The 27181-nt window shown below is 44.1% G+C and overlaps 2 protein-coding genes across 8 annotated transcripts in view; one reads left to right on the plus strand and one right to left on the minus strand.

Annotated features, from left to right (window-relative positions):
* The window catches only part of KAT2B (lysine acetyltransferase 2B), a 49837-nt gene extending 34448 nt beyond the window's left edge, over nt 1–15389 (minus strand). The window contains exon 1 of one of the 3 annotated variants that reach the window (XM_061586974.1): nt 14558–15387. In XM_061586974.1, the coding sequence (XP_061442958.1) occupies nt 14558–14881 (324 nt within the window). In that variant the 5' untranslated portion in view covers nt 14882–15387. Of the gene's footprint in view, nt 1–14557 lie in introns of all 3 variants that reach the window. The other 2 variants (XM_061586975.1, XM_061586977.1) reach the window with 2 other exon arrangements.
* A 2501-nt stretch (nt 15390–17890) lies between these two features.
* Nucleotides 17891–27181, plus strand: part of PP2D1 (protein phosphatase 2C like domain containing 1) — a 31116-nt gene continuing 21825 nt past the window's right edge. For 2 of the 5 annotated variants that reach the window (XM_061585877.1, XM_061585874.1), the window contains exons 1-3: nt 22644–22946; nt 23197–23310; nt 23867–23929. The gene's annotated coding sequence lies outside the window, so the exon portion shown is untranslated. The other 3 variants (XM_061585876.1, XM_061585875.1, XM_061585878.1) reach the window with 3 other exon arrangements.

The raw sequence follows: 27181 nt of genomic DNA on the forward strand, positions 1-27181 counted from the left end.
AAGCGGCAACTTTTCACGTGCCAGAATAGAACATACCTGAAAACTGTGCTAAAACAACTCTTTCCGACAATGGTTTGTTTTCTTTCCCTTGCATATGCACCATGACAAATTTGCTGAACATCACAATGTGTTCACACATTTATCTGCCCTTGGTGTAAACTCTGTGTTGGCATAAATACAGCTGTGTGACACATCAAGTGGCAACAAAAAAAAATCAGGAAGAGAGTATTAGACAAAATTGTCATAAATTGTCTTGGATGTTCAGGGTTTCAGTTGAAGCTGGGTTTGCCTATGGTAATTTACCTGTATTACTTTGTAATCTTTGAAATATTACTTTCTGTACACTTGCATATATTAATCTTTTTCATGGCCTTTGGCTAGTACAATAAATTTATTATTATTATTATTATTATTGGATTGATTGATTTATTTCATTAAATATGCCTATTTGTCAGAGCTTGGAAAAGTTACTTTTTTGAACTACAACTCCCATCAGCCCAATCCAGTGGCCATGCTGGCTGGGGCTGATGGGAGTTGTAGTTTAAAAAAAGTAACTTTTCCAAGCTCTGCTATTTGTAAGAAAAACATCGGGAGAAGATTACAGCCTATGTTGGTAAATAGTAAGCTTACTGTTGTAGATCTACAAATCACAACTATCAGAAAAATTAATTCATAAAAACATCTGCCAGACACACGCACACACACAAGGTTCTCCCGGATATGAACAAGGACTTGATTCCAGCATATTGTACCATAATTATCACAGAGCCTAAAATCCTGAGTATCTACACAAAAATGTAGTGTTGCACAATAATTAGCATCAGAGACGCAAACAAACAGATGTAGCAGTATTGCAGTCGGCAGTGCCAGGAATTAATACCAACCCTCCTACAGGAACAGAGAAAAAGTGTTTTGTTTTAATGGCAGGCATTTTTGCAACTCTCAGCTTTATTTCTAACTAATTCTTGTTAAACAACCAATCTTAGGTTCAGAAAAGGAAGGGATTTGGAGCAAAACCTCCTCTGCCAGCCTCAGGACACGGGGAAGCTCATACACTTCTGATGGTATCAGGGCCAGTTCCAGGTTTCTGGGGGCCCTTGGGTGCAGTGCCACCACCAGCGCTGGGCCTGCTCATCTCCTCCTGCAGCCCATGTTGTTGCTGCAGGGACCTGCTGGCGCTGCTATCACCTCCTCCTCCTCCTCCTCCTCCTCAGTGTCCGCACATCCATTCAGCAGCTGGAGGCTGCAGGTGCTCTGCTGCAAGCCCTTCCGCAGCTACCACTGCCAGAAACACGCTGGGCCTCCATGGCATAGGAAACTTCCAACACAGCGGTATCCACAAGGCAATGTTTCCCGTGCCATGGAGGCTGCTTCTGCGGGGTGGGGCCTGATGTGCTTCTGGCAGTAGTGGCTGTGGAAGGGCTAGCAGTGGAGGCGCCTGGAGCCTGCTGCCACTGAAGAGATGGACGAGCACTGACGAGGAGGAGGTAGCAGTGCCAACGGGCCCCTGCAGCAACAAAGATGGGAAAAGGTAACCAGGCCCAGTGGTGAGAGGCCTCTGTGAGCTCCTGGGCCCTTGGGCCAGTGCCCAATCTGACCGCCCATTGGCACCGGGCCTAGACAGTATCCTGTATCCAGGCCACCAGGGGCTTTAAAAATTAAAATGAGCACTTTGAATTGCGCTAGGAAACAAGTTGGAAACTGGTATTGGTCTTTCAGCGCAGGTGCTCTTATACTCCCAGTGGCTACTAAAAAAGCAGCTGCATTTTGTTTCTGAACCATCTTCAAAGGCAGCAAATAGCATTCAGATCCAACATTCTTGCTGAGCCATATGCCTTCTGTTCTTGACCCCAGCAGTGAAAATATTTTGCCCTCAATGGTGAGTGTAGCATTCCTAAGAAGCTTAAATTACACCCTGTTGGGTAGCTTTTGACTGTTTTGCAATGTTTTCTCCAGTTCTCTCATGCAACTCAATGAAATGTCACTCCTCTGCTTTTCAATAGGAAAGACTGCGTGAAATTACCTATTTTGAGAACATGAGAGTGTTGGGAAGGAGTTGGAGAAAGCAACTAAAATATTTGGTTTCTCTGATGAGCCAACATTATAAAACATTGTACCAATTACACGAGATGAAAGAACGAAGGACGCAGATGCTTTATAGTGGGGTAGCCAATGTGGTGCACTGCAGATGTAGCTGGACTCCAGCTCCCATCATCTCTGACCATTGGCCATGTTGTCTGGGGCTGATGAGAGCTGAGGTCCAGCAACATCTGGAGGGCACTGCATTGGCTACCTCTGCTTTATAGTTGCTTGTATTCCACAGACTTCACTCAATGTGGGTATACACCACGGTTACGCAGTCTGAGACAGGAAGTGAGACGACTAGAGCGCCGATGGCGGAAATCGTGCACTGAAGGTGATCGGACACTGGTTAGAGCGGCAATAGCGGCCTACCAGCAGGCAACAAAGGCAGCAAAGAGGCAATTCTTTGCTGCCTCTATTGCGTCGGCAGAGTGCTGTCCCAGGAGGTTGTTCCAAGTGGTCCGAAGCCTGGTCGGTCCAGTAGCGCAGGAACCTATGGAATAATCAAAAGCCTCCTGTGACACATTTGTTAAACACTTTGCCGATAAAATCGAGCACCTAAAGGACAAGATTCCGTACATCGTGGTTACAAGTAGTGGTCCAGAGGCGGCCAGTTGCAATCCGGTCTGCTGGGATCGGTTTCAGCCTCTTCTCTCTGATGAAGTGGACAAGGTGCTCTCTACTGTAAAACCAACCACTTGCTTACTTGATCCTTGCCCTTCATGGCTCGTTATGAGCTGTAAAGAGAGACTGGGCAATGGGATCAAGGCAATGGTAAATACATCCTTGGAGGAGGGTGTAATGCCATTACCCCTCAAGGAGGCAGTGATAAGACCTATTCTGAAAAAGCCCTCTTTGGATCCCCAAGATTTAAACAACTTTCGCCCAGTCTCCAATTTACCGTTCTTGGGCAAGGTGATTGAGCGTGTGGTAGCAAAGCAGCTACAGACACACTTGGAGGAAGCAGATTATTTAGATCCTTTCCAGTCGGGCTTCAGGACTGGACACGGAACTGAAACAGCCTTGGTTGCTCTGGTGGATGATATGAGGAGGGCGTTGGATAGGGGAGAACATACCTTCCTCGTACTCCTGGACCTCTCAGCGGCTTTCGATACCATCGACCACAGTATCCTGTTGAGTCGCCTGGAGGGACTGGGAATAGGAGGCACTGTTTTACAGTGGTTCCATTCCTATCTCTCCGGTAGATATCAACGGGTAGTGTTGGGGGATGAGGTTTCAGACCCTTGGCCCCTCAACTGTGGTGTGCCACAGGGTTCTATCCTCTCTCCCATGCTATTTAACATTTATATGAAACCGCTGGGAGCCATCATCAGGAGTTTTGGGCTGCAGTCTCACCAATATGCGGATGACATGCAGCTCTATCTCTCATTTAAATCTTCACCAGAGTTGGCTGTGGATACCTTGTCCAAGTGCCTGGAGTCCGTAAGTGGATGGATGGGAGAGAACAGGCTGAAGCTGAACCCCGATAAGACCGAGATATTACTAGTAGGGGACAAGGGAAGGTTGGGTGATTTTGACCTGATACTTAATGGGGTGAGTTTGCCCCTGAAGGACCAGGTCCGCAGTCTCGGGGTCATCTTGGACTACCAGCTGTCTATGGAGGCTCAGGTTTCTGCAGTGAGCCGGGCAGCTTGGTACCAACTTCAGCTAGTACAGAGGCTGCGACCCTATCTTCCCATACATCTGCTCCCACGAGTGATACATGCCCTGATCTCCTCTCGATTAGACTACTGTAATGCGCTCTACGTGGGGTTACCCTTGAAGACAGTCCGGAAACTCCAGCTGGTACAAAACGCGGCGGCACGCTTAATAAAGCAGACCCGCCGCCGCGATCATATCACCCCAGTGTTTATTGAATTACACTGGTTGCCAGTTGTATACCGGGCCCAATTCAAGGTGTTGGTTTTAACCTTTAAAACCCTATAAGGTTCCGGCCCAGTTTATCTGAAGGAGCGCCTCCAGTATCACCAAATATGCCGCCAAACAAGATCAGCCTCACAGGACCTTCTCTCGGTCCCACCGACTAAGACAGCTAGGTTGGTGCGGACCAGGGAGAGGGCTTTTTCGATCGTGGCCCCCACCCTCTGGAACTTACTTCCCTTTGACCTTCGGCATGCCCCCTCCCTGTTGACTTTTCGCCGAGCCTTGAAGACCTGGCTCTTCAGGCAGGCCTATGGGATCTCTGGGGTGGGTTAGGTTTTACACTGTATTAGTGCAAGATGGTCTTTAGATGAGATGTTATGATATTAATAATGTAATGATTATGTATATGAGGAGATTGTATTTTATATTGTATTGTATATTGTACGTCGCCCAGAGTGTCCGTTCAGTCAGACAGATGGGCGTCTGCTAAATAAAATTTTATTTATTATTATATAGTGATCATCATACTTTTAACAAAGTAAAATTAGCTATGCTCAAGCTAAGGGGAAATTACAATATGGAACTGCTGCTGAAAATGGCATCCCTGCATCAAGTCGCTCCCTCAACCCCTGCCATTCTCTCATAACATGTGCAATGATCATGCTCTGATGTCATCACGTTGTTAAATTCTGTCCCGATGGCAGGCAAATGCAGAACATGATCACGACAGCGGGACAGGATAAAGTGATCCCACAAGGTTGCAGGAAACTCTGCAAGAGGATGCCATTTTGGAGTTGCAGTCCTATATGAAGTGTAACATGTAGTTCAGTCCTCAGCATTCAGTCTACAAAAGCGGTCAAGTCAAAGTATTAGGCTGAGTGTGTTGTTGCTTTCTATAATTTAGTAATTAATTTCTGGATCACTATGTAACTTTGCATTATTACTTTCCCTAAACTGAAACTCTAATCAATGAGGAGTCCTGGCTCTCATGAGTAGCCCACATTGGAAAATAAATTACTATGGATTTGTTTTATGATGAACATATTTCTAATGATACGTTTTGGCACAAGATATAGATTGCAGATTATATACATCACTCTCAAAGACCACTGTAATTAATCCATATATTTGCCACACATCTAATGTTATCTACTCTCCTTTCTTCTAGTATATAGTAAACAATGAAGTGCTAATAATTAGGATGATTAATGTAATAATGTTTTGGCTCTGGTCCAGAGAGCTGTGAATCTAGTTCTTTACGCACAGAAGGGCTATATTTACTACCTGAGAGGCTGCTCTTGAAACCAAGGGAGTTTCAGAATGAGTCGATGCTGCTGCACCAACGTGAGGTTTAAGTGGTGAAATGAGCTTCCCCAAAAGAACTCTCAGGTTCAATCTCTATAAGGGATGTCTCTCTTCAAGCATCCAATGTCTGTGAATAAGGCCCAGATGTTGCAGATATTTATGATAACTAGGATCTTTAGTTTCCACTGGGATAGATATACAAATAACAAGACAGAGAACAGGCATATGAAATAGCTATCTTTCACTTCTGAGAGCTCCTGTACCAAAGCTCGTAAGCTACATGCAATAAGTCCCCAGTTCAAATCCGAGGACCAAACTACAAATGAATCCTAGGCGTAGGTGGGAAGCATGTATCCTAGGATGGGGAACCTTTATCAGCCACATTGCCTTCTGGGTAAACTCTGGGGGCCACAAACCAGGAGTGGGTGGGGCCAGAGGCAAAAGTGGTTGGAGCAACAAATGTGAATTTTATCTTTGTATAATAGGCTAGTTTCTACACACACTTACACAGTCCACTCTGTCCTCCATTCAGGCAAACAAAGGGCATTATCAGAATTCAAGAAAGTATTTCAGCCAGGGGAAAAGGTTGAAAGTAGGACTGAGGAGGGCTGAGACATGGGGAGAGGGATGTGACATAAGGAGAGTCCCAAGGGCTGGATGGAGAGGCTTGAGGGGTCGCATTTGGCCCCAAGGCCTGAGGTTACCCACCTATCATGTTCTTGATAAAAATCACATTGCAATTAGCTACCATTGGCATCAATGGGAACTTCCCCACCACCAGCACTCCTATTCCCTGTTCTTCTTCCCTTGCACGTAAGAGACAACTCTTCAGTTTTTCACTGTTCACTAAACCACAATGTCCCATTATATTTGAACTCAGGGAAATGTGGTTTATCCTAAATATAGTTGGCTAACAAGCCAGGGTATGACAAAGACATTTAATCCTAGTTTAATTTAATGAAGAGCTAGAAGAAACCACAGTTCTTATGTTCCTCTTCTTTTAAAATTAATCACATCTGACCTCAGAGAACTCTCTTTCGTAAACTATGCTTTGTTTAAAAGCTACAATCAGGGAAGAGCTGCAGCTTAGTGGTAGAGCACACGTTCTACAAGCAAAAGAACAGAGGTATAGTCCCTGGCATCTCCAGGCAGGGATGGGAAAGTCTCTTGGCTGAAACCCTGGAAAGCAGGGCTGTGGAGTCGGAGTCGTGGAGTAGGAAGCAATTTTGGGTGGCTCCCACTTCAAAATAAATTTTGATTGACAATTTTTTTAAAATATAAATTCAAAATGTCGAAGAAGCTTCCCATGAAGTCGGCTGTAGTTGAGCATTTCACCATAACTTAAGATGGAAAACATTTTGTGTGTCCGTGTATGACACAGGACCCAGATGAAGACAAATGCTGTGATGCCAAGATCAGCGCATATTCAGGCAGCGATAAAAATGCTCCTATGAGAGCTTCCAATTTAAAAAGACATTTACAGCCCTTTCCAGGGCTGTGGAGTTGGAAACAATTTTGGGTGGAGTCGGAGTCGGACAGTAGAAAAATAGAGGAGTTGGAGTCGGAGTCGAAGGTTTGGCGTACCGACTCCACAGCCCTGCTGGAAAGCCACTGTCAATCAGTGCAAACAATCCGCTAGATGGACCAGTGCTCTGACTCCCTATAAGGCAGCTTCCTAACTTCCTAGTCCTTGTTTGATTTTGGCTTGTTATCGGAACCCGAGTTCTCCCAAAATCAGATATAAATGGGAATTGTGGTTAATGTAAATGTGGAAATCAAAGCTTCCATTCTCCTCAAAGGCACACCACAGGAGGAGAGGAAGCCATGAGCATGAGGCTTGCTGAGGTTAATTCCTGCTCAAACCATGGTTTAGCTCAGGGGTGGCCAAAGTGATGCCATCAACATGTTGTTGGACTACAACTCCATTATCCCCAGCCAAACTAGCCAGCAGTCAGAAACAATGGGAGTTGTAGTCCAGCAGCACCTGGACGATATCATGTTGGCTCTCCCTGGTTTAGCGTTACATGCAAAATGGGCCAATGAGAAATTGTGCTTCAGTAAAAAATGAAAGGAGCTTTTACTTTCCTCCTTTCATGCATGAAGACGCAAGGAGGAGCATGCAAGCTAGAGGCTCACTGTGGCTCACTCAGGATAATCTAAACAATGGCTTACATGATTGTCAGAACTAGGCCTCCATGTTACCACATAATGTGTGAAAAAAGTCCTGAATATATGGCAAGTGTTTTTAGCACTTAAGGAAGTACTGTATAAATATTATGGGATATATCCAATTAAGTCATAATCCGAGCAGACCCACTGAAATCAATCAATTTGGCTTTATTCTGTGTATCTTAATTACTGTTGTATTTAAATTTTTGATTCTGAGAAGTCTTATAGCCTTATAACACAAATGTGGAGAAATGTTGGGAGGGGGTCCTCCTACATTTTTATTAAAAGCTTGATTAAGTGTTAATTGTGGAGCACTATTTTTTCTATGCAAGCACTCCAAGCCTGAAGTCTTTTGTGGTATGCCACGCTGAGCAAAATTAAAAAGATCTGTACGCTCATGCAAATGTATACGACCGGTGCCCATATAACACGCTGTAAATATGCCAGTGTTGCTGCATTTATTCTTTTCATATTTATTAAAACTGTCAACTTTTCGTGAATGCTCTTTGTATTGTACTTACAAAACTAATGGAATGCAATTACAATTAACAGAAAGAGCTCTGGGAAAAGCAGCTGAGGTACTGTTATGCATGGTGATTTTTACTAGCGTTTGCCAGCATAACCATTCACTTCCTCTACTGGCCTCCCCTTTCTGGTGCTATTCAAACCACTGGCCTTTGCTTTTTGGTCGCCTCCTGGACAAGTAAAGTCTCCCATTGCTTGTTTGTTTACAGAGATTTATATCCATGAAAATGTGCATCCAATGCTAATGCATAAAAACTGCGAGGAGAGTCATTTTTTCTCAGGATCAGGAAAAAGATGAAGGTGAGATTCTCCACATGAACTGGGCCAAATATATTTTTACACTGCATTTACCATATTTTGCAGACAGTTCTTTTTGTTCAGGAACACACTCCTGACTAATTTTGTTGTGTTTGGCCACGCTGATGCTCAGGCTCTCAGGGAGCAGACTGCAGGCATTTTGCTCCTCCCCAACACTTTTAGCTCAATGTGGTATGGCAGCTAAGCTAAGGTTTAGCTTAGTGTGCTGTCCAAACCCAGGCTCCTCCTTAACCCTGTAGCCAAGGTTTGTTCTCAAACTATAAGCTGTAACCAAGAGTTACAAGTTGTGTGTGCCTGTTTTCAAGATCACCTGTGGGTGTTTTTCCAAGCTCTGCGCTTTCCATGTACTAAAGAGAAGCCAGAACAGAATCAGGAATGGATTTTTGTTGTTTTTAAAAACACTTTCCAAAAGTAAACATTCTGTCTTTGAGGGATCTCACTACTTCTTGGGACAGGCTCCAACCATTTGCCAGCTACCCCAGTTCCTCCCATATTGTCCTGTCTCTTCAAAGTCCTAACTGATGGTTCCATCTTGTGAGAGTAAGCAAGTTACAAAGTTACACAGATGAATTCCTAATACATTTCAACCTCATGGCTGCTGTCAGACAAAGAGGGATGAGATATGTGGACAAGAGGGAGAGAAGCAGATTCATGTTAAGCTGTGTCACATGAGGGGGACAATAAGACATCAAACACAAGATACAAGGTTAGAGAGATAGACAGACAGGCATTACATTTACTTGGGACTTGGGAAGAAAGCAGGAATGAGAGTGCTAGCTCCACCGACATTGCCACTCTGGATGTCCTAGTTCTGGATGCCCTAAAACTTGTGAGAGATAATCTTCTGACGTGGGAAGCCTTCTGTATGGATAGAAGCTCCCTTCACATATTTTAGAACCCTGAAAAACCATGGTCCATGAGAATAAGAAGCTCTCTTTTTTAGGAAGCCACCCTCCAGGAGCTGAAGGGTGACAGGAACAGCAACGGTGCAGGACTAGTGTGCTTGTCCCTGCCACCCCCCCTCAAGTGTTTAACTACAAATGTAACCCCAAAAACAATCTGCTTTCATTTACAACATGGTTGATGCTTAATGCATGAATGAAATAAACTCTCATATCTGAGAACGTTCTAAATCAGTCCAAAAAGGAGCCACTTGGTTATACTCTCAAGAGTAGACCCACTGAAATCAATGGACTTGAGTTAGTTGTGACTAACTTAAGTTCATCAGTTCCAATGGATCTATTCTTGAGTATGACAAAGTTAGATACAACCCAATGAAGGATATTTTCATTTCCAAATCTCTTGCAGGCATTACACGGAAACCTACAAATGCATACCAGCTATTTAAAAACAGAAACAACACCCATTACTTTTTCTTGTTATCTTATAGAGTTACAGTTCAAAGGGATTTTCTGACTTGACATTTATCCTTGAGCATGAGCAAAATATTAACAAGAGCAACAGACATTTTAAATTGAAGCACTCAAATCCAAGAGGAATGAACTCCATTGTGTAATCAAGTCACTGGAGGTATCGTTTCCCAAATTCAGGAGCATCTCAGTACTCCAATACATTTACTACCTAACATTAAAGGTTTTAGCTCAGATAGCCAACATAGTGCACTCCAGATGTTGTGGACTACAACTCCCATAATCCCTGACTACTGGCCATGCCAACCCTCCCTTACTTGTAAGTGCACACTGCAGAGAGAAATTCCTGGTCAATTCAGCATAAATTGTTTAGAATCAGGTTAAAAGTATATAACGTTTTCAGTATACCTTACTTTATTCAATCTTACAACAACACAATAAGATATCTCAGTATTCTTGTCCTCTTACAGGACAGTGAATTCTCATGACAGACTGTGATGCCCAAAATTGCCCTATGAATTCATGACACAATACAAATTTGAGCCTAGATCTAAGTCTCACATCCCATCTAATTGAATGTGACTACTGCAAATAGTGCTGGGTCATCTTTTGTAAATATATTAAGTTATATTATTACCTTCAGACTATTATTGCATAATATAGGTTATTGAAATGACAATTGGAATGTTCAAGCAGGAACTGGCATCTTTTGAACTATTATTTCCACTTTTGGAATGTATGAGGTCAAAACCAAATTATTTAAATTCCTATGCCCTATTGTAACTAAGCCTGTAACTAAGTATAAGCCTAAGTATAACTGAAATAGTTTCCTGTTTACCCCTATCTCTGTTGTTTCCTCTGGGTGGAATTTTAGATTGTAAGCTATTTGGTGCAGAGACCAGTCCTATGTACAGACAATGCACCCTGATGGCATGACGCCCTGGGCTCCTACTGGGAGGAAGGGCAGGATAGAAACCTAATAAACAAACAAACAAATGTACATACAGTTTATACGGTGTTATTATGCCAGTTTAAATAGCTGCTAATGTCTCAGTGTCATGATCACTACCCTTTATATTGCAGGTTTGGAAAAAAACTTGAAGAGATTAACTCTTCATTTGATACTTTTCTTTTGCAGAGCACATTGATCAGGCAGCCACTTCTAATGGAGTTTTCTGTAATGCTAGCATCCATTGGAAAGTAGATTTCCAATTCTGCCTAATCTCATGCTGATTTGGCTATTTATATCAAGCAGGTCACATTGCATGTTATCAGCATTAAACACAATTCCAGCCAAAGAATAAACATTTACATTTTGAGAAACTTAAGAGCACTAAATAGCATTCATTATATAAATTTAAAATTCTGAGGGTCAAACTATACATTAAATATGTGGTGTGCAGTTATTATTTAAATTAATACTAAATGTGTGTGTATCGGGGGTGCTGACTGTAATCCAGAATGCAAGAGACAGGGAGAGAAGATTAAACCATTCCCCCCCACACACACACACATTTTAACAACATTCTTTTCTCCCCCATGGTAATTATCTTTTTTGGGGAAAAGCTGTCAATGGGGATTTTTTTTCAAAATCTAGTTAGATGACGAGTGTCATAAGGATTGCTGGAGAGATAAAAGACTTTCACCTCACCTCCAGATTACAGTGGGGGATGGGGCCACACTTAGTATTAATTATTTTAAAAACCAAACCTAGTTACAGCTGGTTAAGGTGTTGGATCTGGGAGACCAGGGTTTGAATCCCCACATAGCCATGAAGCTCTCTGGGTGACCTTGGGTCATCTCAGCCTCATGAAAACCCTATTCATAGGGTTCCCATAAGTTGGAATTGACTTGAAGACAGTATATTTACATGTTTAGTTACAGCTACATATTTAACATAATATGTAGTTCAGCCTTCCCAAGTCTGGTGCCTTTCAGATGCGTTGGACTACAACTCCCATAATCATTAACCACTGGACATACTGGCTGAGGCTGATAGGAGTTGTAGCTCAAAACATCTGGAAGGCACTAAATTGGGGAAGGCTGGTGTAGTTTGACTGAGTCACTTTGGAGCGGTAAATAGCAAGAAGCTCCTGCCATTCTTCTCTCTTTCTAAAGAATATACTGTATACTGTGTCTCCAAACCAGGGCTGTGGAGTCGGTACGCCAAAACTTTGACTCCGACTCCAACTCCTCTATTTTTCTACTGTCCAACTCCGACTCCTCTATTTTTCTACTGTCCAACTCCGACCCAAAATTGCTTCTTGTCAATCAAAATTTATTTGGAAGTCGGGGTCGGTACATTTCTACTGACTCCAACTCCGACTCCACCCAAAATTGCTCCCAACTCCGACTCCACGACTCCAACTCCACAGCCCTGCTCCAAACATGCCCGTTTCACTCACACATTAAATGGTTGGGAGTACATGTAATCTTAGTTGTGCATCTGGAACCATAATATGTGAAGCGGCCCATCATTTTAATGTGTGAAGTACTCATTGCTAAGTGTTTGAGAGCCCCCTCACCCATGAAACTCACAGAAGGTGACATGGGGCCAGGCACCTACTGCACAAGGTTGTCATAAGGATGAAATAGGCAAGGAGAAGGACTAGATTACTGGAGAGAGAACAAGATTAAAAAAATATAAATAATTTCCAATTATTCTTGGTTCTAATTACTGAATCCAGCTTCTTTTTATTGTAAGAAGGAGAAAAGGATTCTTGGGATGTGCTTCCTGGCTGCTAAGCTCTGACTTTCACACATAATACTCCAATTTTGGGGGCAGCTACAGGCTGCAGAAAGAAAAAGCCACTGTCCTCGCCTCCTTCAGCTGTCATCCTGTCAAAATAAAGGCTCTGTTGCCAAGATCAGGCAGAACGAAAGAGGGAGGGGGAGAGGGGGAGGAGTCAGAGCTCCACGCACCCAATCCAAGCTTCTCCTTCTGTGCTCTCCTTCCTCAAGTACACTAGCACTGCACACAACTGGCTATGGAGAGCTGGAATGGCTTTCTTGCGCAAACAAAAAAAGGGGGAGATTGTTTATCTCTTCAAACAGACACACACAGCAGGCCCTTAAAGGAGTTTGTCTCAGGGCTGAATCCTGTGTTTACATGACAAGCAGCTGCAGCACCATTGTACCATTGTACCAAACCAACAGTATAGTCAAAACAATGGCTGGCATATCCTGCTGGGCCTGAGTTTTCTTGTCTTCTGAAAACACAATGTTCTCCCTGTTCCCTCACTCTCTCTAAGTATCGCTTTCTCCAAAAGATGCACTGACATCCTGCTTTGCTGACATGCAGTCTCAATCCTGTGATGCTTTACAATGGCTTACAAATTTGTTTCTTTTCCTCCTTGTGCAGAGAATGGCAGCAGAATATCTTCCACTTCCCCCTCCCCCCACTTTGCAAGACTTCAGTCCTCTCCAGGTTCTTGATAAAACTTGAGAAGGGCCGGGGTTTTTAGGAAGGACGTGACATTGGGCAGTCAAGTAGAAATTATCATATAGGAATGGAAGTGGTAATTTGTGACAGTAAAGATTGGATTTCAGTCAGCTCTAAACTTTGTTTTTAAAGCCAAGGCTGAGAGATACAGCACATTAGTGAAGAACAGAGCAGCACTAAGCATGTACAAAGTGCTCACACACACATACATCATTAAGTAACCACAACCTGTTCTACAATATGGATAAAAACATCCAAGGTAATAGCATCCAAGATATCCCCTCCAAGCCTGTGGTTTTGATATGTAAAATGGGACTCTGCAGAAGTGGTCAAACCAGTTTCTTTGTTAAGTCAATAGCCCTAGCAGAGCCTTTTAAGCACCCATTTTACATGTCTAAAGAGTTAGGCAAGTACAGATGTGTTGCCATAGAAATACCTAGCTAGTGGTGCCTAGAATGAGGAAATAAGCCTTGTCCCCCACACACACCTGGCTGGGAAGCACAGGGGAGCAACAGGCCAGGGACTAGTCTTCTTGAACTGGTAAGACAGACGGTGGTATTCAATGCTGGTCCTACTCAGAGTAGATCCATTGAAGTTAATAGACATGGCAAACTTAGGTTCAATGAGTCTACTCTGAGTGCATACAACCCAGAGGCTTGACTTGCACACAGCTATGGCTTTGAGGGGGCTCCTTGGAAACCTAATAGGAGAACATGATCTATTGGTGTGTTAATGCTGTGAGCTCTTCCATCTTATACTCAATTATAGGTTTAAATAAAACTATATATCAAAAAGACATCATACAGTATCCAGTGACATTCATGCCAAGGAAACTGAACCGTAGGTAAGTGCCAGCACTCCTTTAGTCTCTCAGAGATTGGGGTGTATGTAACAATATACTACTTTGCATTCTGAGCCAATAACTCCAGAATAACTACCACCCCTAGTTCCATATGGCTTAGACACATCGCTGGTCTAGTTAGGGAAAGGCAACAACACAGTTTGGAAGCGTGGAAAATCCATTTCTTAAAACAATCCTGACAGGAATTATGAGAGAACTAATCCGAATTTAGTGATCTTGAACGCACGCAACAAAAACATAGACAAGGTCAGAAAGAAATGAAGCAAATCGCTACTTCCCTTGTGAGCAACCTGTTGCCAGGCTAACTGTGGGAAGACAGGCAAAAAAATACCCGGTTGCGCGTGCGCACATACACACACACCAGCCCCGTCGTTCCACGTTAAGGCAAGCCTATTTGCTCCGCTTTCCAAAGGAGCCGGGAGTAGCCCAGCCGACCACTCTCGCGCCACCCCTTCTGACCGCCACAGCAGCAGCGGCAACTCTGGGCGCCCTCTAGGGGCCAGAGCGAAGAGGGCTAAGAGTACGGATAGGCATCGCCGCTGAGTCTATTATTATTACTGTATTATTATTTCATCCCCCACCCCTGCACCGGGCGGGTACCTTGCAGGCAGAGTAGACGCCCAGCTTCTCTAGCTTCTTGGCGCGGGGTGCGGAGCGGAGCTGCGCTTTCTTCCCCACGATGCGAGCCGAGCCAGGGGCCCCGCCGCCACTACCGCCACCGCCTCCTCCTCCCGCTGCTGCTGGGCTGTCAGCAGTAGCAGCGGCGGCTGCAGCGATAACAGCGCGGGCAGGTCCGCAAGCGGCCAAGCCTCCGGCGGCCGGGGACCCCTGTTGCAGCCCTCCGGCGCCGCCGCTACTCCCTACTGCGGCTGCTGTAGCGGACGTAGCGGTGCCTCCCGGCCCGGCCGCGCCAGGCTCAGACATGCCGCAGCCTAGCCGGCAGGAGGCTCTTTCGGTACGTTGCGGCCGCCGCCAGGCTCGCTCGGTGCCCGGCTTAGTGCGCCCGTCGAGCGCTCTGGACCCTCCCCTTTTCCCGCTCTGCTGCCGCCGGCTGCTCCCCCAGGAGGGAGGGAACAGGCCGCACCGCGGGCGGGTCCTGCCGGGGAAAGGAGGAGGCGTCCGCTAAGAAGCCAGCAGGGAGGAAAAGACGACGGACATGTTGATGTCGAGAGCCTGGCTTGGTTGTTGCTGCCAGGCAGCGGCGAAGGAAGAGACCCCGGCGGCCACACGGCCTGGCCCTCCTTCCCCGCCAAAGAAGCGAAGCAGCAACGCAGTGGCGTCCCCAACAGTCCTACCCTAAGAGGACAGCCGCCATAAAGCGCGCCATTACCCCTGTCGCCCACATTTGGCAGCCTGGGGCATTTCCAATTGCCGTGGCTTCCGTTGGTGGCCGGAATGTGCTTGCTGGGGAATTCAACTTCTATCCAGAGGATGTTATTATAACAATTAGTTGTCCCGCTTCAGTGCCCCTCAGGGGAAGTAGTTGTCTCAAGAAAGGGGGGGAGGAGTCCGCTGGGACCTTAAAAGACTATTGCGACACAAGTGTATACCACAATAAATCTGTTAGGCTTTAAGGTGCAACAGAACGCTTGTTCGGGCATGCGTCTTAATTTATTTCTAAAAAGCAATTGTGCGCTGTTTACTACAAGTTTAATACAGCAAAAGCCACACAAAAATTAAAACGGGTCGCCAGCTATTATGGAAAGTGTTTTTCGTAATTGCGTAAGCCTGGCAGCCCAGAAAGTTTTCAGCAAATGTTAAAGGGTTAATATAGGAGGTGTCTGCTGAATCTCTTGGAAGAGTATTCCACAGGAGTGGGCCAATAACACTGAAGGCTTGATTTTATGTTGATGGTCAAATGAGCCTCCCCAGCTCCAGGGACAACCAGCCACACTCCAACAGATAATCTTGTTTGTTTTAAGGGGCTGCCAGTGATTCCCTGAGGAATTTACTTACTAGGCTTCCCAAAAGTAACCAAGAAGCTTCTCTGTCAGTGTGTGCCCACAGATTAGATTTGCTTCATGTTGAGAAGGGAAGACAAACTCCTCCTGCCACCAGGAGTCCCAGGACCTTTTTTTAAGGTGCCAGTCAAAAAATGCAAAGCTGCCTTGCACCTTTTTTTTAGGGATAAACACGCCAGTGACAGGGCAGAGGTACAGTTTCCAAAGTGGTTTCAATCCCTCTTTCCAGATAATTTGTAGCTCTGTGAGGGGAACGGGGGTCTCCTAACAACTCTCAGCAGCCCTAACAAACTACAGTTTCCAGGATACTTTTCGGGGAACCCACAACTGTTTAAAGTAGTATGACACTACCTTAAGTGTATGGTGTAGATGATGCCCTTGTTATGAGCCCATTCTGTCTCTTTAGAAGTAGTCCCCCCAAGGAATTCTTGCCGTAGACCTGCCCAGGTGCCTTTGTGCAGTTTGTCGTTACAGAAGGTGCATTTGGGAGTAACTATTTTGCCCAAGCATGTTAAACAATATATGCAGTTATCTCTTGAGAAATGTAGCATTCTGAATAAATCAAAAAGGATTTAAGAAGACACAAATCAATCTCCACAGACAAAACAGTATGCAGAGTAGGATGAGCTGAGTTAAGGAGCTAGAAATCTGATAAAAATAACTACATGTCCAGCCAGTGTACATACAGAGACATACTCAATGCTCTGAGCATGAATTGGTACAAAATAAACATAGAATGGGATGGACTGGCTGTAATACAGTATGGTGAAGTGTCCTGTGACTGATTTATTTAAAAATATATACCTCCCTTCAGCAATGGACGTCGCCCAGAGTGACTGGTTAGCCAGCCAGATGGGTGACTAAGAAATCCAATAAATAAATAAATGGTTCTGGGGCAGTTTACAAAAACATGATAAAATACAAAAATTGAAATGGGACAATAAATCATAACATTTTAGAATAACTGTTATTGCTGCAATCATTGGTACACAGGATGGTTTACAAAAACACGATAAAATGCAAAAATCAGAAGAGAATAAATCACAATTTAAAAAAAATAATATGTAAAGCTGCAGTCACATGCACACTTTCATAAGAGTAAAGTCCATTGAAATCAATAGACTTCTAATGATTGCACTGTAAATCCTTTGCCGGGCACTGAAAAGATAGTAATGGTGCCAAATGAACTATGGGGAAGGAATTCAATATATGGGATACCACAACTCAGATCGGCCTCTGACCCACCTTATCTCACATGATGGGAGCTCCAGAAGAGCCTCAATACATGGTCAGGTTGATAAGTAACCATTCCTTCAGCTACCAGTAGAGGGCATTAAAAGTAAGCACCAGCATTTTAAATCGCCCTTGGGAATGGATTGAGAGCTACTGAAGTTCTTAAAGCACTGAAACAATATGTTCAGTCTCACTTTTTAACATAGCACTTACTCTGAGGCAATTGCAATTTCCGAAGTCTTCACTCTCACACCTATAGTAAATTAATCCATGTGATTGGTTTAATCAGTAGGAAACAGAAGGAAAAACTGACATACAATTATTCATAAGCGGCATTACTTCTAACAGCGTGAAAGGAAATGTGAGTTCCATTAATGTTCCAACAAAAAGTACAATATAGCAGAGAAACTGAACTGACATGGCCACCTCATCATGTGGTGATTATTATAATCAACTTATGCTGAGGACTGTGATGACAGCTGCACTTCTGGGTGGTGTTAATGTCTTTGTATCATCCTGCACTCAGCATGACCCAGGACCTGTTTTAAAAGTTTTTAGGGGGAGAATTGATATTTCTTTATCACATTCCTTGGAAATTATAGAAGCTCTGTTGCACCACCCACACCTTTTAACCTTGCTTCTTTGACCAATCAGAACATTATCTTAGTGGCTATGGATACAGTTACTATAGTAATAACTGTAAACACTGGAAATGCACTACCAATCTCATGCTAGTGTTCCAACAGCAACAGAGAGAAATGGCTCACAAAGAACCCATCACTTCCTAGAAGTTAAAGGTATGCTTTTTGCAGAATTTTGCTGAGTAAAAAATAAGGAATGTGCAGAAAGTTATGATTTAGCACATGCTAAGCAAGCAGAATCTCGGCTGAGTACTGAATATACCTTAACACAAAAGCCTCAATGAGGATCCACAAATCATTATTGAATATGGAATAGGAAGACTGTGGAAATGTTATCAGTGTCTTTAATAGAGTGCCTCTAAACAAGCCAACAGGAAGAGTGCTCATCCCAATAGCAGCAGGCAATACGAACCATGAGAAATTAGTTTTCTACAATAAAGGCTTTCAGATTTCCCAAAAATCTGTATATCAAGATTAAGAACTGAATTGTATGTTATAAAAGTAAATGGTTTTATTAAACTTCTAAAAGTGCAGCCTTGTGTATGTCTAGTCTAAAGCAACTTCCATTGTAACTTGCTTCCTAGTAAGTGTATAGAAGGCTGCAATCATCTGTACCCATTTACCTGGGAATAGGCTCCATTGAACTTAGTGGGATTTTCTTCTGAGTAGACATTAGGGTTGCCGGGCCCAGGGCCTGAGAATGATTCTGTATCTTTAAGAGAAGAGAAAATTCAGCCAAGTGAAGGCTTTCTTGCAACACTATAATGAGAAAAACCACAAGGTGAAATTCTCCTTTCCCCTGCACAACTTTTAAAGATACAGAAGATCTCTTGGAGGCTGGGCCTGGCAATCAAGAGGTCTTCTGTATCTTTAAAAGTTGTGCAGGGGGAAGGGAGAATTTCACCTTGTGGTTTTTCCCATTAGAGTGTTGCAAGAAAACCTGCACTTGGCTGAATTTTCTCTTAAAGATAAAGAATCATTCTCAGGCCCTGGGCCTGGCAACGCTAGTAGACATGTATAGGATTGCACTAAGTAGTACCTTATGGGTATTGTCACAGGGCGAATTAACTTTGGGGCCTATATGTGAAAGATGAAAAGTGCTGCTTCCATAATATAATTAAATGGACAACTGAAATTGACTTGTTATAGAGGTTAGATTGTTGGCAGAACTGGCATCAAGGGTCAGGCATCTGCCGAGGGCCCACATCGCATCAGGAGGCCCACTGACAAGAGTTTACTGGACCTGCTGCAATAAAGAGACAGATTCAATGAAGGGTGGAGAGTCCATGCAGTCTTGCCCAAAGGTCTTCCGAAGACTGTTAGACTTGAATTGGGGAGACCTGGGTTTGAATGCCCATTTACCATGAAGCTCATTAGGTGATCTTGAATCGGTCAACACACACTCAGGTTAAACCACCTTATAGGGCTGTTGGGAAGCTGTTGTAATCCTCACGTATGCCACCCTGAATTCCTTGGAAGAAAGGTGGGATATGAATGTGAGAAATAAATAAATGAAACAGTTTGTTTTCATTGCAATAGCGTATCTTTTATAAACTTCTCTTCACAACATTAAACATAAGATCATGGTGTTATTTGATAGCAGTGATTGGGTGACATCCAACAGCGTTCAACAGAGTTCTGCTCATGCAGACAGGGCTTCTGCTTTCTTTCCTTCACCCTGTCCCCCAACTGCTTCAAAAAGGGGACCCTCAGCAGCAAAGGGTATGCATGGGGGGCAGGGAGACGAAGGCATGTGTCTACTGAAGCACCACTCACCATATGCTCAGAGGCACATGTTACCAAATTCTTCCAAGCTACACAGGAAGTGAATTGGACTGTGAAAGACCAACCCAAATTGTGTTGGCATTTTGACAAATTTGTAGGGCAGTACAATATGTCAGAGAGAAGGTCAGGTCTCCTGCTCCCCTGGTGCATTCACTATAGCTGCGCAATTTCCCTGCTTTTTAAAGTGCAACTCTTTCAGCAGCAGGGTGGCATGTTGGTGATACCCTACCCCAGTAAGTAGTCTCGCCACTGCATTTTGCATCAGCTGCAGCTTCTGGGCCAACCTCCTGATAAGATGGTATCTGAAGGAGGCCCTCACCTGCAGAGCATAGTGATCGACTGGGTATATAGGGGGTAAGACCATCTTTTAGGTATCCTGGTTCCAAGCTATACAGAGCTTTGTACACCAACACCTGCACCTTGAACTTGGCCCGGTAGTGAATGGGCAGCCAATGCAATTATTTCAGCGGCAGGGTGACATGTTGGCCATACCTGGCCCTCATGAGCAGTCATACTGCCACATTTTGCACCAGCTGCAGCTTCTGGACCAACCTCAAGGGTAGCCCCACATACAGTGCATTACAGTAATCCAGCCTGGAGGTTACCAGTGCATGGACAACATTGGTCAGCCTATCCTAGCCCAGAAATGGCCACAGGTATATTACCAGCCAAAGCTGGTAAAAGGCACTCCTAGCCACTGAGGTCACCTGGGCCATAGTGACAAAGATGGATCCAGGAGCACCCCCAGCCTATGGACATGCTCTTTCAGAGGGAGTATGACCCCATCCAAAGCAGGCAACTGACGAATTATCCAGATTCGGGAACCACTAACCCACAGCATCTCTGTCTTGCTAGGATTCAGACTCAGTTTATTGGCCCTTATCCAGCCCACCACCGAGTCCAGGCAGCAATCCAGGGCTTGCACAGCCTCTACCAATTCATATGTTACAGAGAAATAGAGCTGGGTATTGTTGGTGTACTACTGACACCTTGCCCCAAATCTCCTGATGACCGCTCCTAAGGGCTCCTAAGGGGACAAGATGGTACCCTGCGGCACCCCACAGCACAACTGCCAGGGGCCCAAAAGACAATCACCCAATGCTATTTTCTGAAAAGAACCCTGGAGATAGGATCGAAACCACTGTAAAACAGTGCCTCTGAAACCCATCTCACCAAGTCAGCCCAGAAGGATGCCATGGTCAATGGTATCAAAAGCCACCAAAAGATCAAGTAAGAATAACAGTGTTGCACTCCCCCTGCCCTTCTCTCGATAAAGGTCATCCATCAGGGCAACCAAGGCCAATTCAGTCCCATAACCAGGCCTGACCTTAGACTGGAATGGGTCAAGATAATTTGTTTCATCCAAGAGTACTTGCAATTGCTGCGCCACAACCCTCTCAATCTCCTTCCCTAAAAAGGGGGTATTTGTGACCAGGTGGTAGTTGTCACAAACCAATGGGTTCAGGATAAGATTTTTCAGGAGCAGTCAAATTACCACCTCTTTCAGGGTTGCTGGAACCACTCCCTACCACAATGATGCACTAACCACACCCTGGATCCACTCAGTCAAACCCTCTCAGCAAGCTTTAATAAGCCAAGAAGGGAAAGGGATGAGAGGACACTTTGCTGGCTGCATTGTTGCAAGCACCTTGTCCACATCACCAGGCTGCATCAACAGACACCAATCTCAAGAAGCTGCAGCAGATGTTGCACTGGACACCTCATTGGGGACTACCGTAGATGTGGATGGGACATCAAGGTTGCTACGGAGGTGAGCCACTTTACCTTCAAAGTGCCTTGCAAACAATTCACAGTGGACCTCTGAAGGGTCTAAAACTCCATTTCCTGGAGTTGATGTCAACAGACCCCTGACAATATGGAAAAGCTCCACTGGATGGCTACTGGAGGATGCAATGGTGTCAGAGAAGTGGGCCTTCTTTGCCACTCTCACCACCTCACAGTAGGATGGTTATGATGTTTCACTTGTGCCCAATCAGCCTCATAGTACATCTTTTGCCACTTGCCCTCTAGCCATCGTCCAGCCTGTTTCATTGCCCTTAGCTCACTGGTGTACCAAGGTGCAAATCGGGCTCCACAATGCCGGAAAGGCCATTGGGTGCAACCATGTCAAGAGCCTAACATACCTCACTGTTCCACAGCATGACAAGGGCTTCAACAGGGTCACCTGCTCTATCTACTGGGAACTTCCCCAGGGCATTTAGGAATGCTGTGGATTCCATTAGTCTTCTGGGGGGGGGGATCCACTGCAGAGGAGGATTGGAGCTGTAAGTCTAAACTTCACCAGGAAGTGGTCTGACCATGACAATGGGGTAATGACCCCCATCTCCAGACCACTCCTTCCTCCATCTGGAGCAAAAACCAAGTCGAGGGTGTGCCCTGCACTATGTGTCAGGGCAGTGATAACTTGAGACACCCCATGGTCATCATGGAGGCCATGAAGTCCTGAGCCGGAACACTAGAGGCAGCCTCAGCATGGATGTTGAAATCACCAAGGACTATCATTCTGGGCTTCTCCAATACCACAGACGAGAAGGCCTCTGCCAGCTCGGTCAGAGAAGCTGCCGGATGGTACACCAGCAGCAACCCTAGTTTACTGTCTCCTTGGCCTGACACCAGGAGCAGGCCCTCACAGCCAGCTCCAAGACAGAGTGATTTCCTGGTGATAGAGATGGAAGTTCTAGAGACCACAGCAACTCCTCTTCCCCTGCAGCCTGTGCTGGTGTTGCACTGAGGATCCAGGTGGGCAAAGCTGGGTCAGATCAACTCCTAGTTCACCCACCCGGTCTCAGTAATGCACATCAAATCGGCACCTTCATCCATGATCAAATCATGGATGAGTCTGGTCTTATTGTGTACCGATCTGGCTGCCAGGCCCAGCCTCCAAGAGGTCTTCTGTATCTTTAAAAGTTGTGGAAGGGGGAGGGAGAATTCCACCTTGTGGTTTTTCCCATTACAGAGTTGCAAGAACACCTGCACTTGGCTGACCTTCTCTTCTCATAAAGATACAGGCTCAGGCCATGGATCTGGCAACCCTACTCCAGAAGCCTTCCCCCTCCCCTCTCCTCCCCTCCCCTGGCCAGGCAACACAGGAAAGCAATAGGCCAGGGGCTAGTCTGAGCTAGTCTTATCTGGAATTGGGAAGACAGAGGCTTGAGTTGCTCTGTGTGCTCAAACCAAAGCTATGGGTTTGGGACAGAACACTCTGGAAACCTAATGGGGGTGCAAGATCTGTTGGACTGTTAATACTATGAGCTCTTCCATCTTCTACTCAGGTTGTCTATACAGTAATACTTCAGTTAATGAATCCTCCAGGAATGAAGCTCTTTTCAAGGAAAGCTTTTTTTTAAGGTGAAACTGATCAGCTTTGCTTTGCTATGGATTTCAGGCCTGTGTCTTTGCTTTAAGGTGAAACTGACTAGCTTGTGTCTTTGCTTTACTATCAATAAACTGACATGCCTATGCCTTTGCTTTAAGATGAAACTGACCAGCATGTGTGTTTGCTTTGCTGTGGACAAACTTTTAAGCCTGTGTCTTTGCTTAGCTACAAGGGTGAAAGTGTATTTGCTTTGTATTAAAGTGATCTCTTGCTTTCTCACAGGACTGGGGAGGGAAGGATCCAATAAGATTCAGAGAAGGAGAAGGAGTGGGAGTGGGTGGATGCTGAGTAGGCATCCTTTAAAGCCCTTGTTGAAGCTGCCGCCACCATCTATGAGTGAGTGTAGAAACCTTTCCCTATTCTTTCCATGTTATTCCTACCTCAGGTACCAAGTTTCTGTTAAAGTAATGTCTACTTTGTTAACTGAGGTATTACAGTATGTGTAAACAAAACCATATATCAGACACCACAGTCTTTAGTGATGTTCATGCCAAGGAAATTTAACCTGAGGTAAGCACCAGCACCCCTGAAGTCTCTCACTACTCAGAGATTTAGGTGTCTGCATGCATACGCATGTGCACACACACAGTTTGTGCCTTTCAAAAGTAGTGCTGGTATCTCTTTTTTTAAAAAAAATCTTCATCTCATACTGATATTTTGTTAATTTCTTGTTCACTTTCCTATAATTTGCTAATAATTTCTTCTAGGATAGTAGAGTTTAATCAATTAATTGGTTCAATCAGTTAGTCTGTTTAATCAATCTTTTTTAAAAAAACAAAAACAAAACTTTTGATTAATTAAAAGTGCCACAGTTAATCCACAGTAGATTTTTTGGGGGGGAAATTAAATACAAATATTTATTTTAAAGAGTCACTTCTCCTTTCTGACACAGGAGAATGTCTTCCAAGGTGAAGCCTGCTGCAATGTACACGTGCATCAACTAAGAACAAGAAAAGTAAGTTTTTTCCCCTTCAAAATGATAGCTCCCCCCTTTATATGCAGATATATACAAAGTCAACTGGGTTACAACCCTAGTTTCTGCCTTTATTTACTACTTTATTTTACCAGATGTATATTTCAAGGATTATCAGTCTGCCACTGTTGCTTTAGGAGTAAGTTATTGTTATACTTGCCACCATTTGAGACACCAAAAACAGGTACAGTAAACGTGAGGCTATTCAACATAGTCTCCAAGCAGAGGCTGCCAAAATACCGCCTCTGCAGAGCTTCTTCTTCTTGAGGTGAGCTATTTTCCATCTTCTGTTTCACCACAGAGGTCAGTACATGCTCCATATTCTGTCCTCAGTCCCAGGTTAAGTTGCCATCAAAGAAATTATCCAAATGAGGAGCAAATACACACGAGGCAGCTCACTGCACAGAGCAGGTATACCTTTAAGCAGCCTCTACCAGGTATTTGTATTCTGTATGGGGTGGTCTTGAGGCAGGACTAAGAAATTAAGGTTGATATAGTTATGAGAATACTCAGTGTAAATTTAATAAAACATATAAAAAATACAATAAAAAGGAATATAAAAGGTATAACATACAAAAGTCAAACAATGACAAACATGATACTATGATTTTCAAAAGTATGTAACTAAAACAATATACATCATGAAGAATGTATCTGACGTGTACAAATTTTGTTCAAATGGTCCATTTCTTTTATAGAGAAAAGAGAAATATATTTTTTGTTAAAAAAGTCCAGCCAGACGCATTTCGACAGTTGTCTTTTTCAATGGCCTGAAATTAAACAAATACATAATACAATATATTTTTGTCTTTTTTATAAAAATATGAAATGTTTTTTTGAAAGATGGAAATATAATATAAAATATACATACTACTGATATGACTTTGAACAGAAATTGAATATAATGCGATAACCAAAGGAATTGCTAATATGACTTCAACAAAAATTGAATATAACGATATCCAAAGAAATCTGTAAAATATACACACATATCAAGAATAAACAGATGCAAGAATACAGAATTATCAAACAATATCAAATTATCAAACAATAAAGATACATAAGAAGAAAAATATTTTTTAACAGTGAAGACAGCAATAACCCACCATTTCGTGGGCAATTTCTTTTGGATTAGTGCACTCTCTCCAAAAACGTCTCTCTGTTCCAACTTTTTAAAAAATCTATGAATAATAACAGCTGTCCTTCTTGTATGGAAAATGTATCATACTACATGTGCTGTATATGCATGTGTCGATAAAAGTATGGGGCAGGGAATGAGACTGCTAACCTGGCTCTAGCAAACATAGCTAGGTTTTCCCTTACCAGAATGTAATCCAGTTCCTGTGTTGCCACCATCCTGTGCCTTCTTTTTCCTGACAGTAAAACAACTAACTTCCTGTCTTGTCTTCAGTTCCCAAGGACTGGACATTTTACTTTCTGTCAGCACAGGTACTGACTAGCTCTTGCCAAGGTTGGGCAGTTACCTTATGCCTAAACCAGGCCCTGATAAAACTGCTGACATTGTGCTACTGCTAAAAATCTATACACACTGAAAACTTTCTTGTTTCCAGCTTTGTTGACAATGGAATTATGTGTAACTCGCTTTGTTCAAATTTAGGTCCTCTTTGACAATACTGATAATCTTTACTAATTTTCCTACCGTGGAAACTATACACTGTAGAAATATCTGTGTATGGTGTGAGTAGCAAGCATAAGATTTATCTATGTTTTCCTCACAAAGGGGAATGAATTTAAGTTTGAAATTGATGTCTACCCTGAAGTAAGTTCCATCCACCCATAGGCTGCAATTAACTGAGAGTAAGACCAATTAATTGAAAAAGGAAATGGACTGCCTTCACGTCGATTCCAACTTATGGCGACCCTATGAATATGGTTTTCATGGTAAACGGTATTCAGAGGGGTTTACCATTGCCTTCCTCTGAGGCTGAGAGGCAGTGAGTGGCCCAAGGTCACCCAGTGAGCTTCATGGCTGTGTGCTGGGATTGCACTGATTCTTCTTCTGTTACTATATTCCTCCTGTCATTCTCCCAATACAGGTCATCCATCAGAGGGACCTAGGCTGATTCAGTCCTGAATCTAGGTCTAAATCCAGACCAGAAGGCCTAGATAATTTACATTAAGGCTGCAATCCAAAGACACTTACTAATAGGAAGTAAGCCTTGAATTCAGTGCAATTCCTTCTGAGTGAATATGAATGGAACCTCTGGTGGGTCGCTGTGACTTGTTGGCAAAACACTTTGAAGATAAAATTGTTTGCATCCACTGGGACCTTGATTCCACTATTAGTAGAGATGAATCTCGTGAGGTGTCCAGAGCACAGTCTAGTCTCATTGTATTGGATGAGTTTCAGTTGGTAGGGCTCAAGGACATGGAGCTTGGCTCAGTTCAGGCAACCATTTGTGCCCTTGACCTTTTGCCGACAAAATCGAGCGTCTGAAGAGCATGATTCCGTACGCCGTGGATACAGAAAGTGGGCCAGAATTGGCCAGTTGCATTCCAGTCCGGTGGGATCAGTTTCAGCCTCTCCTCGCTGAGGACGTGGACAAGGTGCTCTCGACTGTGAAGCCAACCACCTGTCTGCTTGATCCTTGCCCTTCTTGGCTCCTTATGAGCTGTAAAGAGAGACTGGGCGTAGGGATCAAGGCGGTGGTAAATGCATCCTTGGAAGAGGGTGCAATGCCACTAGCCCTCAAGGAGGCAGTGATAAAGCCCATCTTGAAAAAGCCCTCCTTGGATCCCCAAGAGTTGGCTAACTTTCACCCTGTCTCAAATTTACCATTTTTGGGCAAGGTGATAGAGCGTGTGGTGGCTAAACAGTTACAGACACACTTGGAGGAAGCAGATTATTTAGATCCATTCCAATCGGGCTTCAGGACTGGGCATGGAATGGAAACAGCCTTGGTCGCTCTGGTGGATGATATGAGGAGGGTGTTGGATAGGGGAGAATGTACCTTCCTCGTCCTCCTGGATCTCTCTGCGGCTTTTGATACTGTTGACCACGGTATCTTGTTGACTCGCCTAGAGAGATTAGGAATGGGGGGCACTGTTTTACGGTGGTCCCATTCCTATCTTTCAGGCAGGTACCAACGGGTGGCATTGGGGGATGAGGTTTCAGACCCTTGGCCTCTTAATTGTGGAGTGCCACAGGGTTCTATCCTCTCCCCCATGCTATTTAACATCTATATGAAGCCACTGGGAGCTATCATCAGGAGT

This window comes from Rhineura floridana, chromosome 10 (genome assembly GCF_030035675.1).
Source record: "Rhineura floridana isolate rRhiFlo1 chromosome 10, rRhiFlo1.hap2, whole genome shotgun sequence".
Classification (NCBI taxonomy): domain Eukaryota; kingdom Metazoa; phylum Chordata; class Lepidosauria; order Squamata; family Rhineuridae; genus Rhineura; species Rhineura floridana.